Source organism: Canis aureus, chromosome 5 (assembly GCF_053574225.1).
Source record: "Canis aureus isolate CA01 chromosome 5, VMU_Caureus_v.1.0, whole genome shotgun sequence".
NCBI lineage: Eukaryota > Metazoa > Chordata > Mammalia > Carnivora > Canidae > Canis > Canis aureus.
This window is the reverse complement of record NC_135615.1, coordinates 58,739,407-58,753,303: the sequence shown is the minus strand read 5'-3', so window position 1 is coordinate 58,753,303 and position 13,897 is coordinate 58,739,407. Positions and strand designations below refer to the sequence as shown.

The 13,897-nt window shown below is 43.3% G+C and overlaps 1 protein-coding gene and 1 long non-coding RNA gene across 2 annotated transcripts in view; one reads left to right on the top strand and one right to left on the bottom strand.

Moving 5' to 3' along the window:
* The window catches only part of GOT2 (glutamic-oxaloacetic transaminase 2), a 25,178-nt gene extending 14,764 nt beyond the window's left edge, over window positions 1-10,414 (bottom strand). Inside the window, exon 1 of the mRNA XM_077898208.1 lies at window positions 10,237-10,414. Coding sequence (XP_077754334.1) covers window positions 10,237-10,325 — 89 coding nt within the window. The 5' untranslated portion in view covers window positions 10,326-10,414. The remainder of the gene's footprint in view (window positions 1-10,236) is intronic.
* LOC144314277 (uncharacterized) lies at window positions 9,901-13,897 on the top strand. Its single transcript, XR_013380111.1, has 3 exons — window positions 9,901-10,411; window positions 11,757-12,095; window positions 13,834-13,897. It is a non-coding gene; the product is annotated as an uncharacterized LOC144314277 (long non-coding RNA).

Genomic DNA, 13,897 nt, shown 5'->3' with positions numbered 1-13,897 from the left:
AAACTCAGAAATGTTTAAAAAAAAAATTCAAGTTCACATCAGTGATATAAACCTTTGAGACTAGTTTAACGGATTTAATCAAAATAGCTAGGTCTTTTATTTATTCATGGTAAGTATGATGTAAGCATACATTTTATTCTGTGTGGCTTTGTTTTTCCTAAACTTATATTGGTTAACTGATACTATAAGCTAATATTATTCCTATACAATGTTTAAAATTATGAAAAATGTAAATTTGTGTTCAGCTAATTATTATTCTGACATATTTTTACCTCACATTTGCCAGAATAGCTAAAATCAAAGACCCAAAAACAAGCATTGGCTAGGATGTGGAAAAAAAAAGGAACCCTCATGCACTGCAGGTGGGAATGCAAGGTATAGCAGCCACTATTGGAAAGAGTATGGCAGTTTTTCAACAAATTAAAAATAGAGGGCACCTGGCTGGCTTAGTCAGTAGAGCATGCAACTCTTGACCTCAGGGTTGTGAGTCTGAGTCCTATGCTGGGTGTTGAGATTACTTAAAAAAAAAAAAAAAAAAAAAAAAAAAAAAAAAGTTAAAAAAAGATTAAAAATAGAATAACCATAATATCCAGTAATTCCACTACTGGGTATTTACTCAAAGAAAGCAACAACAAAAATAATTCAAAAAGATATATGCCACCATATGTTGTTTGCAACATTATTTACAATAGCCAAGATATGGAAGCAACCCGAGTGTCATCTATCCATAGATGAATGGATAGAGAAGATGTGATATGATGGAATATTACTCAGCCATAAAAAAGAATGAAATCTTACCATTTGCAACAACATGGATGGATCTAGAGGGTATAATGCTAAGTGAAATAAGTCAGAGAAAGGCAAATACTGTAAGATTTCACTCCCATATGGAATTTAAAGAAACAAAACAAATGAGCAAAGAAAAAAAAGAGACAAACAAAAAACCAGACTCTTAAATACAGAGAATGGATGGTTTGCAGATGGGAAGAGGTGGATGATGAGTGAAACAGGTGAAGGGGAGTAAGAGTACACACACTTTTTTTTTTTTTAAGATTTTATTTATTTATTCATGAGAGACACACACAGAGACACAAGACACATATGTAGAGGGAGAAGCACGCTCCCTATGGGAAGCCCAATGTGGGACTCAATTCCAGACCCTGGGATCACGCCCTGAACCAAAGGCAGATGCTCAACTGCTGAGCCACCCAGGCATCCCAAGAGTAAACACACACCTTGGTAAGGATTGCCTATCATACAGAATTGCTGAATCATTATATTGTGCACCTGAAACTAATATAACACTGTATGTTAGTTATACTTCAATTAAAAAAATTTAAAAAGTACATTTTTTGGGGAAAGATTTTATTTATTTTTTGGTGGGGGGACTGCACACAGGTGATGGGGAGGGGCAGAAGGAGAATGAGAAGCTGACTCCCTGCTGAGCAGGGAGCCAGACTTAGGGCTTGATCCCAGGACCTTGGGATTGTAACCTGAGCCGAAGGCAGATGCTTAGCTGACTAAGCCACTCAGATGCCCCTTTTCTCTTTTATTAGTAAATTATTCATTCATTCATTCATTTTGTAGTAGACTCCACACCCAGCATGGAGCCCAAGATGGCCCTTAATTCACAACCTTGAGAACAACACCTGAGCTGAAATCAACAGTTGGAGGCTTAACTGGCTGAGCCACCCAGGAGCCCCAGTAGGTTAAATTTTTTAGAACATTTTTAGATTTACAGAAAACTGAGTAGCTAGTAGAGTTCCCAACACCTGCCCCTCAATAGTTTCCTATTATTACTAACATTTTATATTAGAATACATTTGTTATAATTAATGAGCTGATAGTGACACATTATTAAAATTAAATCCACAATTCATTCAGATTTCTTTAGTTTTTACCTAATGTCCTATTTCTGTTCTAAGATTCTATCCAGGATACCATATTGTGTTTACTTGTTATGTCTCCTTAGGCTGCTTTTGGTGGTGGCAATTTCAGACACCCCTTGTTTTTGATCACTTTGACTGTTTTGGGAAGTACTGGTCAGGCACATTGCAGGACAACCCTCTACTGGACTCTGATATTAATTTTTTTTAAGAAAAATTGTATTTATTTGACAGAGAGAAAGAGAGATAGCACGCCCGCACAAGCTGGGGGAGTGGCAGGCAGAGGGAGAGGGAGAAGCAGGCTCTTCACTGAGTAGGGAACCTGATGTGACGCTTGATTTCAGGACCCTGGAATCATGACTTGAGCTGAAGGCAGATGCCCAACCGATTGAACCACCCAGGTGTCCCCAAAATCTTGGATCAATTATAAGTTAATCATTGGCTACCTAGATGATTTCTTGGTAATCACCATGCATAATTTTTATTTCTTATTTTTATGTGTGCTAGGAGGCTATAGCTTTGGGTCATTTTATTAAAATTTTTTTGGGTTAAACAACAGAATTTTATTTTCTCACAGTTCTGGAAACTAGAAGTCCAGAGCTTTGGGTCATTTTAGTGAATATGTTCTTTGTTGACTATATATATATATATATGAAAGTATTAAAGGGATATACTACATATGGGTGTAGAAGCTGAACTATGTGAGTCCACTAGTCTTCTAAAATGTCTGTGTAGGATTGACATCAATGCCTTCCCCTCAGTTTGTTGAAATGGAAGTTACTTTAGTTAAAAGTTATTATTAATGAGTGGCTGAGACTATACTTGGATCAAATGTGACAGAAATGCAATTTTGTCTATGTTTTTGTTTTTCAAGGAAAAAAAGTTATGTAGTCCTAAAGCAGCAGTCCTCAAACATTTTGGTCTTTAGATCCCTTTTTACTCTTAAAACTTGTTGAGGGCCTGAAACAACTTTTATTTATGTAGAGTATAACTACTAATATTTACTGTTTTAGAAATTAAAACTGAGAAATTGGTCAATACTGCATTAAAGTATCAGTTTGTTGCAAATATGAAAGACCATACAAGGACAAAACTTGGAAAATGAAGTTTGTCTTGATTCATTAGAATTTAGTCTGAAAAGAAACTATGAAATGTGTTAACATTTTAAAAATGTTTGCCGTCTTCCTTGGTTTAGTGATTAATGACTTTACCTTTAAAGATTTTTTAAATTCATTTGAGAGAGAGAATGAGCACAAGCAGGGGTAGAAACAGGGAGGTGAAGAAGCAGACTCCTCGCCCCCATTGAGCTGGGGGGCTCTATCCCAGGATCTGAAGATCACGATCTAAGCTGAAGGCATATGCTTAACCATCTGAGTGACCCAGGTGCCCCTTAATGACTTTACCTTTAAAACAAAAGGTTAGGGGATCCGTGGGTGGCTCAGTGGTCCTGGAGTCCCAGGATCGAGTCCCAGGATTGAGTCCCATGTCAAGCTCCCTGCATGGAGCCTGCTTCTCCCTCTGCCTGTGTCTCTGCCTCTCTGAGTCTCTCATGAATAAATAAATGTTTTTAAAAACAAAACAAAACCCACAAAAGGTTATTTTTTTACCTTCTGTGTAATCTGCCTAGATAGTAGAGATTCTTTGTTAACAGAATACTTCTCTATGCTTTGTTGACTCTCTTACGTCTAAAGAAAAAACAAAAACAAAAGTTCCTCACATATGAAAGGGTTTTAAAGTCATGTTGTGTTTAATTTTAATGTTTTTCCATTTCTTTTTCTTTTCTTTTTTTTTAATTTATGATAGTCACACAGAGAGAGAGAGAGAGAGGCAGAGACACAGGCAGAGGGAGAAGCAGGCTCCATGCACGGGGAGCCCGACGTGGGACTCGATCCCGGGTCTCCAGGATCCCACCCTGGGCCAAAGGCAGGCGCCAAACCACTGCGCCACCCAGGGATCCCTGTTTTTCCATTTTCATAGGTAAACAATGATTAATTCTCAACCACTCACAATATTATTTTAATCAAGTGATCAAATATCTAACAATTTTTTTGAATTAGCCTTCCCAGATTGAATCCTAAATATAGCAAACAGAAAACTTTCAGGTTATGTTTCACCTAGAACTACTTTGAGACTTCTAAGAGGGCACGGAAGAAGCACCATCTTTGTTTCTAATAAACAGTTTCTTGGGCAGCCCCAGTGGTGCAGCGGTTTAGCACCGCCTTCAGCCCGGGGTGTGATCCTGGAGACCCGGGATCGAGTCCCATGTCGGGCTCCCTGCATGGAGCTTGTTTCTCCCTCTGCCTATGTCTCTGCCTCTCTCTCTCTCCATGTCTGTCATAAATAAATAAAAAAAATATTAAAAAAAAAAAAATAAAAAAATAAACAGTTTCTTGGCAGCAGTTAATGTATCAACTGAGGTTTTTTACCTCAAGGTAAATTACTGTTCTGCAAAAAAGATTATTCTACCCCTTTTCTTCAGGGCAAATAAGCAAAAAGCTTTTTACAGTTTAATATTATGGAAAACAAAGTCTTTATGATCTCCTAAATTAATTATTGAGAATGTGCTATCTGCTAAAAGCTGGGAATGTAGAGTAAAACCACCCCTCCCTACCACATTAGCCCAGTGGGACGACCCGTAGGGAGTCCTAAACAATGCAGGCTAGAGTGTGTGGGGGGTGATGTACAGTGATAAGGACAGGCTCAGAGCACAGAATATTATTTTTCAGAGCCTAAGGACAGGACCTACTAACCTGGGGGAGGGGAAGAAAGAAAAGCTTCAGGAGGCTTCCTAGAGGAGGTGACATATGAGGTGAGTGCTAAGGATGACAGGAGGAAAAAGGCATTCCCAACAGAGGCATAAGAATAAAGGCTAAAGGTGAAACAGACCGTGTGTGTTGTGTGTGGGGGGCACTCTACAGTGACAAGTGGAAGCTTGGGAAGCAAGGGTCCAAATTACCCAGGTGAAATAGCTCAAGTTTTTTTAGTAATCATTTATCCAATCTCAAGCAATCAAACGTTTTAGCACAGCACAGTGAAAGTTCTCTCTGCTTATCATGCTGACAAGCTCAGCGAATTATTTAGATTTTTTTCCTCGAAAATGGTTCCCTTGTTGAACTAGTCAGTGACCAGTCAGCACTTGTACACTTCACTCCTCCATAAGGCACACTGGATAGCTCAGCACAGCATTAGAGTTAAATTTATGCTCTTCTGACATGCTAAAAACTACCTCAGCATTAGTAGCTGTAATTGTCACACACAGTTAATTCTGTTATTGAAGGGTAGATTATTCCATTTTTGGATTTCCCAGGCATTTATTTCTTTTATTAGCTTGCCTTAGATAATGTCACACTGCATGGATTTAAATAACAGCTCAGCTGTATACCAGCTTGGGGGAGGGAGCACAGGCAAGCCAGTTAACTTCTAAGTCTCAACTTTCCTGATCTGAAAAATGAGGGCATAAGAGTCCCTCTCCTACAGAGATGTTATAAGGATGAAAGGAGTTATTTTTTAATTTTTTATAATAAATTTATTTTTTATTGGTGTTCAATTTGCCAACATACAGAATAACACCCAGTGCTCATCCCGTCAAGTGCCCCCTCAGTGCCCGTCACCCATTCACCCCCACCCCCCGCCCTCCTCCCCAGAGTTAGGAGTTTCCCAGAGTTAGGAGTGAAAGAAGTTATTAAATCTAAAACACTCAGGGCCTGGAGCAGAGTGAGCGCTTGATGTTAGTATCAACACTCCTAAGTTATTACTTGTATGTTTTCATTTATAACTATAGTGCCACTAGTAAGGTGTCTGGTGAGGCAAATATGTAGATAATTCAAGAAGCATATGGTCATAACTTTATGACTAAATACAGGTCTTTCTTGCTTTTCAATTACTTCTACTTAGTTTTTTTACAATCTTATAAGACATTATTACCATTCTTCCCCCTTACTAGCTCTATTGCCAGGACTCAAAATCTCCCTCTTTTTTCATTGTTGTAGGCTGCTTAGTTTTTCCAGTCTCTAAGCAAAAGTAAGAAAGATACTTTGAAGTGATTGCTGAACTGGGCCTGAAGAAAGCTTCCTTTATTTCCTACCCACAATTCAGACTCTGAAAACATGTAGCCACTTGCCACTGATGAGTGAAAGGAATACTCTGAATGTCAAGGACATATAGAAAACTTCCAGTAAGCAATTATCATTTTAAAAAAGATATCTCTGGGCACCTGGTTAGCTCAGTTGGTTAAGCATCTGCCTTTGGCTCAGGATGTGATCCCGGTGTCCTGGGATCAAGTCCCATATCGGGCTTCCTGCTCTGCAGGGAACCTACTTCTCTGTCTCTGCCTCCCTCTCTCAGTCTTTCATGAATAAATAAAATCTTAAAAAAAAAAAAAAAAAAGATATCACTGTTTCTAAGGCCTTTAATCAACAATGACAAGACTTGGAATGCCTGGGTGGTTTAGTGGTTGGGCGTCTGCCTTTGGCTCAGGGGTGATCCTGGGGCCGGGGATCGAGTCTCACAGTGGGCTTCCTGCATGGTGCCTGCTTTTCCCTCTGAGTGTGTCTCTGCTTCCCTCTGTATGTCTCTCATGAATAAATAAGTAAATAAATATTTAAAACAAAACAAAAACAAAACGAAAAACAATGACAAGACTGCTGTCCCAAGGACGGAAGGCACCATTCTTTTTTTTTCTAATCTTTTTTTTTTTTTTTTTTTAATATTTTATTTATTGGGCAGCCCCGGTGGCTCAGCGGTTTAGCGCCGCCTTCAGGCTGGGGTGTGATCCTGGGGACCCGGGATGGAGTCCCACGTCGGGTTCCCTGCATGGAGCCTGCTTCTCCCTCTGCCTCTCTCTCTCTCTCTGCCATGAATAAATAAATAAAATCTTTAAAAAAATTATTTATTTATGAGAGACACACAGAGAGAGGCAGAGGCACAGACAGAGGAGAAGCAGGCTCCATGCAGGAAGCCCGATGTGGGATTCGATCCCAGGACTCCAGGATCATGCCCTGGGCCGAAGGCAGATGCGAAGCCGCTGAGCCACCCAGGCGTCCCTAAATAAAATCTTACAATAAATAAATAAATGAATAAATGGAATAGTAATAGATGAACACAAGATGGGACAAAAATGATGCTGGTAACCTGTGGCCTACAAATGGATTCCTGCCAATGTACTTTGGACTTAAGAGCAAAGCCCGGTCATTGAGCAATGTTGACTAGCAAACGAAAAGATGTTAGATACAAACTATTCAGATAAGCCTTTCTAATTCCTTGCATTTTTTTCTGGGAACTTGTCTGGTGCTTTATAGTTTAAAAAAAATGCTTTCCCTCACATTCTTATTTTAAAATATGAAGAGAAGTGAATTAATTTGCTCGTGATCACAGAGCTAAATATGGCAAAGATGATACTACAATTTTGATCTTCTAACTACTGGCTATTATACCACTATTGCACACTGCCTTTCTAAAGGGTCTCATGATATGCCTTCACTTATTTCCCTAAAAACTAATCAGGATAATTAAGAACAGATCATTATAAATCAAGATATATTAGCATATTTCCCTTTCTTTACTGACCTGGGACTAAGCCTGATTTCATGTCACTATGTTTTCACAGCACGGTCAACCAGAAAAGGTTAAATGTTGAGTGTTTTCTGTTTAAAACGTGCAGCTATGGGGATCCCTGGGTGGCTCAGCGGTTTAGCGCCTGCCTTTGGCTCAGGGCGCGATCCTGGAGTCCCGGGATGGAGTCCCATGTCGGGCTCCCAGCATGGAGCCTGCTTCTCCCTCCTCTTGTGTCTCTGCCTCTCTATGTCTATCATAAATAAATAAATCTTAATAAAATAAAATAAAATAAAATAAAATGTGCAGCTAAATGGGGGCGCCTGGGTGGCTCAGTGGTTGAGTGTCTACTTTTGGTTCAGGGTGTGATCCCAGGGTCTGGGGATCGAGTCCCATACTGGGCTCCCTGCAGGGAGCCTGCTTCTCTCTCTGTCTCTCATGAATAAATAAAATCTTACAACAAATAATACAGCTAAATGAAACATTTGAACTTAAGAGTTCCATTAAAATGACTCAACACCAGGCAGCCTGGGTGGCTCAGCAGTTTAGCGCTGCCTTCAGCCCAGAGCCTGATCCTGGAGTCCCGGGATCGAGTCCCACATTGGGCTCCCTGCATGGGGCCTGCTTCTCTTTCTACCTGTGTCTCTGCCTCCCCCCTCCATGTCTCTCATGAATAAATAAAATCTTAAAAAAAAAAAAAAGACTCAACACCAATTAAGTATTTTATAGGATTAACCCTCAGTTCTTCAGAATGCTGACTGCCAAGATTGAATTGTATAAAAATGGGCTGTTTAAAAAAATAAAGAAATTTCAATTAGTGGAGTTTACTTTAAATAAACTTTAGATTTTGGTAAAGATCAGGATGCTTGTGTGGCTTAGCAGTTGAGTGTCTCCCTTGGTTCAGGGCGTGATCCCAGGGTCCTGGGATTGAGTCCCACATTGGGCTTCCTGAATGGAGCCTGCTTCTCCCTCTGCCTGTGTCTCTGTCTCTCTCCTTCTGTGTCTTTCACAAATGAATAAAATCTTAAAAAAATATACTTTGGTCAAGATCACTTCTACAGTGGCAGCAGTGAAGGTTCTCATTTCCTTGTTGTCGGAAGGGTTACCTGTCATGGCCAAATATGGCAGCTGGCTCTATCACCCAATCATGTATCATTGCTTAAATCTGAACAGCATCTTCTCAGCTGTAGATGCTCAACTACTTTAAGACTTTACAGCAGTGAGCAAAGTCGTTATGGAACTTACATTCTCATTGTGAAAAGACTGAAAAGAAAAATGAGTCAGCCACTCAAACTCAAAGAATGACTAAAAGGTCACACCCATAGGGATATGCACCAAGCACTTTAAGTAAAGCTTTAGGCCACCCAGCCAAATCTATAAAACAATAATCACTTTTAAGACCACTACAATATTGCAAAACTTTCTCTTGCCCATAACTTTAGGCACCCCTTTCTCTTCTCCCTAATTCTGGTCCACTAGGTAGGCTGGCTTAGAGAGCACACCTTGAAAGAGTGCCAAGGAGGAACTAAATCAGGGATAGACAAAGTGTGAAAGCCCAAGCAAAACTGTACTGCCAAGAGTGTGAGGCTGTGTAAAGGACAAACTGTTCTGCCGGTTGAGGATGACAGGCATACAATCAAGGCACACAGAACAGGCCAGGGCTTTGCTCCTTGTAATCAGTATCTGGCCCGTGGTGGGCTGGAGACTAGGCTCCTCATTAGGTGGTACTTAAAGCATACAGTCTCAAACTGCCTTCTTGAGTCACTTAATCGCCTGGCTTGGGTCTTCACTAGGAAGGAATTACTAATTCGTTTTAAACTCCATACTTTCTTATTGCAACACTTAGCACAGTGTGAAGTTACATATTTGTAAATGTCTTGAGTGACACCCGTCACTCGTTCACCACTGCCTCTATCATTTGGCCTAGCACCTGGCTCTGTGAGACTGTGACGAAATATTTAGTAAATGAGAGCACAGAGAGGTGGAGAGGAAGAGCGGTGACTTCCCTATAGTCAAACAAAAAGGAGGTGAACTACACCTTGAACCTTTTCCATGTGAAGGCCACATGGTCCAGGGGTCACCGGGGACTCTGGTGGTAACACGGGGGAGGGGGAAGGAGGGAGGATGCACGCACCAAGGTCAGGGGATGCAGAAGCGAGAGCTGGGCCTGAAAGCCAGGGCCCCGGGAGCCTCCCTGCCCTGTACTTCCTTTCCCGCGGCCCACGGCCAGAAGCACGCCGCGGCCCTGCAACCCCGCTCAAGCCCGCGGGAGGCCACGACAGGTGAGCCCCGCCGCGCGCCCCAGGGCAGCGCACCAAGGGCACCCGGCCCTGCGCGCCGCAGCCAATCCGCGCAAGGCAGCCTCGGCGGCGCAGCCAATGGGCGCCAGGCCGGCCGGGCACCGCAGCCGCGAGAGCCTTCCCCTCGCCACCTCACCCCACCCCCCGTCCCCCGCCCCCCGCCCCCACGGCGCCGAATCCGCGTCTCGTGACCCCCCAAACCCTGAATGGGAGTCCGGGTGCTGTAGAGGGCCGCAGACTCGGAACCCGGGGGAATGCGCTGGCACGCTGTCCTGCGGTCCCGGGACAAGGGAGGGGAGGGATGGGGATGTAAGACCCCGAGGGTCACTTTGAGGCGCCGACGCTCAATTATCAGCCCCCACTGAAGCCGAGGGGGTGTCAGAGAAAGTGTGTGTATGGTGCCTGTGCTTGGGGGGCTGGGGGGTAGATGCCCTGGGGCGCCGGCAGCCCGGATGGGCAGGCCCGTCGTCCCCAGCTCCGTGTCCGTCTCCCCTGCTTACCTGGCTCTCGCAGAAGCCGCACCAGCGAGGCCTGGGTGGAAGGCGGCGGCGACCCCAGACAGGACGCGGCCGGAGTGCAACAGGGCCATGCTGGGCGGCGAGAAGGCAGTGGGCAGCGGCACGACGGAGCGCAGGCCGGCGGGCGCAGACACGCAGGCGCGGGCTCCCGCGGGAGGTAAGGACAGCGACTTACCCGGGCGGCTAGAGCGGCCGTCCGCCGGCGCGAACGTCGTCACAGCGCACCCTGGCGGCGGGGGCGCCTCGGCGCGGCCGCCGCCTCTGAGCCGCGTGGGCTCGCCCGGGAGTCGGCTCCCCCAGGGCCACGTGGTCCCGGAGAACTGTGACCCTGCGTTGTATCGCGGTTCGCAGCGCCTGAAAAGCTTTGGTTTAATCACGACAGACCCGACTGTAGAGGTAGCAGCTATTATGCCAACTCGAGAGCTGGGAAAATATATACCGATGTAGGTGAGAGTAATTTGCCATCTGCCGTACAGCCAGTGCCCAAGGTGGCCAGTCCTCAGACTTTAGCAAGCTGTTTCCCTAAGTGCAAATCACCCACCTTCTTCCTGAATCTTTCTTTATCCCTGGTTTGTAGAGGATAACAGGCCCATCTCGTGGGGGTATTTGTGATGATTGAGATTAGCCGATTATGTCTAAGAACGGCCTGGTGTAGTAGCGCAAGATGATGCATGGTTTTTTGTTTTTGTTTTTAATTTTTATTTATTTATGATAGAGAGAGAGACACACACACACACACACACATAGGCAGAAGGAGAAGCAGGCTCCATGCACCGGGAGCCCGACGTGGGATTCGATCCCGGGTCTCCAGGATCGCGCCCTGGGCCAAAGGCAGGCGCTAAACCGCTGCGCCACCCAGGGATCCCCAATGCATGGTTTTTAATGACAAACTTGTGTTTGTCAGTCAAATCCTTACAGTTGTGTGTGGAATGGAATGAAACAGTTTTAAAGGAAAAAGTGAATAAATTTGAGATATCAGAACTAGAATGATTCAAACAAGTCAGCTCTCAAGAATGGCTGTTTCTCGGGGATCCCTGGGTGGCACAGCGGTTTAGCGCCTGCCTTTGGCCCAGGGCGCGATCCTGGAGACCCGGGATCGAATCCCACGTCGGGCTCCCGGTGCATGGAGCCTGCTTCTCCCTCTGCCTATGTCTCTGCCTCTCTCTCTCTCTCACTGTGTGCCTATCATAAATAAATAAAATAAAATAAAATTTTAAAAAATGGCTGTTTCTCAGATACTTCTCTAAACCCCAAATAGAACCGTGTCCCTTGCCAATTTAATTTGTCTTCTGTGGCATCTCATTGCCTGAGGTCATATTCTAGGCCCTTCCCAGCCCAGCCCCAAGCGACTGTCTCAGATTCATCTGCTCTCTCCCTGACCTCAGCCTGTGCTCCCATAGGCCACAACTTTCCATTCCACTACTAGATTAGCTTCCTACAGGTGCTCTAACAAAATGCTACAAACTGGATGGTTAAAACAATGGAAATTTATTCTTTTACAGTTCGGGAGGCTAGAAGCCCAAAATCCAGATGTCAGCAGGGTTCGTTCCTTCTGGAGTCTCTGGGATAGGAATCTGCTCCCTGCCTTCTTCCAGCTTCTCGCAGTTGCTGGCAATCCTTGCCAGCAAGCAGGTCCTTGGCTTATAGACACATCACTCAATCTGCCTCTGTTTTCACATTGTATTTTTTTTTTGTTTTGTTTTTGTTTTCACATTGTATTATCTCCCTGTGTGTATCTCTGAGTTTGTTCTCCTCCTCAAGGACATGAATCGTATTGGATCAGAGCCTACAGTGACGGTTTCATCTTATACATCTGCAGAGACCCAGCTTGCAAATCACAGGTACCTGGGATTGGAACTTAAACTTATATTTTGGGAGAATGCATTTTGACCCATAACAATCACTATCTTAAGATCCAGCAATTTTACTTCCAGGTATAGCCTTCGAGACCTCAAACATGTATAGGATATTAGTGAGGCAATGTTCATAAAAGAAAAACACAAGAAACAGCCAAGTTGCTCATCAATAGTTATATAAATGTGCTCTTATAGTCATGTGATGGAGTGCTATAGAGCTACGTGTAAGTGAGCTCAAGCCTCAAAAACATAAAAAAAACAAGTTGCAGACTCATTTAGGTAAAATTTTATTTTATTTTTTATTTTATTTTTTTTTTTTTTCCATGGGTAAAATTTTAATATAAGCAAAATCATTTCATGTATTCATTTGTAAATGTATGTAAAAGTCTGAAAAAAACATACACCAAGGATACATTTCAGTACAGGAGAGTATAGGAAGGTGTTTGCCCTTATGGAGGGAATGACACAACTTTGTCATATTTGCTTCACAAAAAAGTTACAAGTAATATTAACAATGGTCATTTTGGGTGTATTTGTTATACTGTTCTCTTATATATATATTTAAATATAGGGATCCCTGGGTGGCGCAGCGGTTTGGCGCCTGCCTTTGGCCCAGGGCGCGATCCTGGAGACCCGGGATCGAATCCCACGTCGGGCTCCCGGTGCATGGAGCCTGCTTCTCCCTCTGCCTGTGTCTCTGCCTCTCTCTCTCTCACTGTGTGCTTATCATAAGTAAATAAAAAAATAAAAAAATATATAAATAAATATATATAATATATATAATAATAAATAAATATAATAATATATATAAATATATATATTTAACTTTCTCATATGACAGCTAATTTGGGTTACTGATAGGAAAGATAGATGGAAAGGGACAACCCTTATGTGATAGGGAGACTAGGTAGAAAGAAGGCTGAGTAATCCAGGTAAGAAATTCTGATTGTTTTTTGTTTTTTTTTTTTTTGAAATTCTGATTGTTTAAGTTCAAGTGGAAGTAGTAATGTTGGACAAAAGATTACAGATCTGGGCCATATCACAGAGGCAGATAAAAGGGGGTTAGTGATTACATGCAGGAAGAGGTGGAAGGGAGTTCAAAGTAACTGCCAGTATATCAGTTAAAATTGGGGTTGTCTGGGGAGCCTGCTCCTCCTTTTCCCTCTGCTGCTCCCCCTGCTGCTTGTGGTCTCTCTCTGTCAAATAAATGAATACAATCTTAAAAAAACTAAAAAAATTGGGATTGTCTTAAGTAGTAGAGACCCCAAATAATTGGCTTAAATAAGATAAACTTTACTTCTTTGACATAAAAATCTAGAGATAGGGATGCCTGGGTGGCTCAGCAGTTGGGCTGCCTTCAGCTCAGGGCATGATCCTGGGATCCAGGATCGAGTCCCACATCGGGCTCCCTGTGAGGAGTCTGCTTCTCCCTCTGCCTGTGTTTCTGTGTCTCTCATGAATAAATAAAAAAGAAACTTAAAAAAAAAAAAATCTGGAGATAGGTAGCCCAGGGCTGGCATGACATTTGTGCCCACAAAGTCCTCAGGAACCCAGGTCCTTCCAGCTTGTGAACCCACTCTCCCTAGGTGTGGCCATCACCCAGTCTTCCTAGGTGGTAGCAACAACTTCAGCTACATGTCTCTACTCTGGGCAGGAGTCTCAAGGAAGGGACCAAGACAACAGTGCAAAGGGTTCACACTAGCTACCTTTTAAAGGAGCTAAGGGATCCCTGGGTGGCGCAGCGGTTTGGCGCCTGCCTTTGGCCCAGGGCACGATCCTGGAGACCC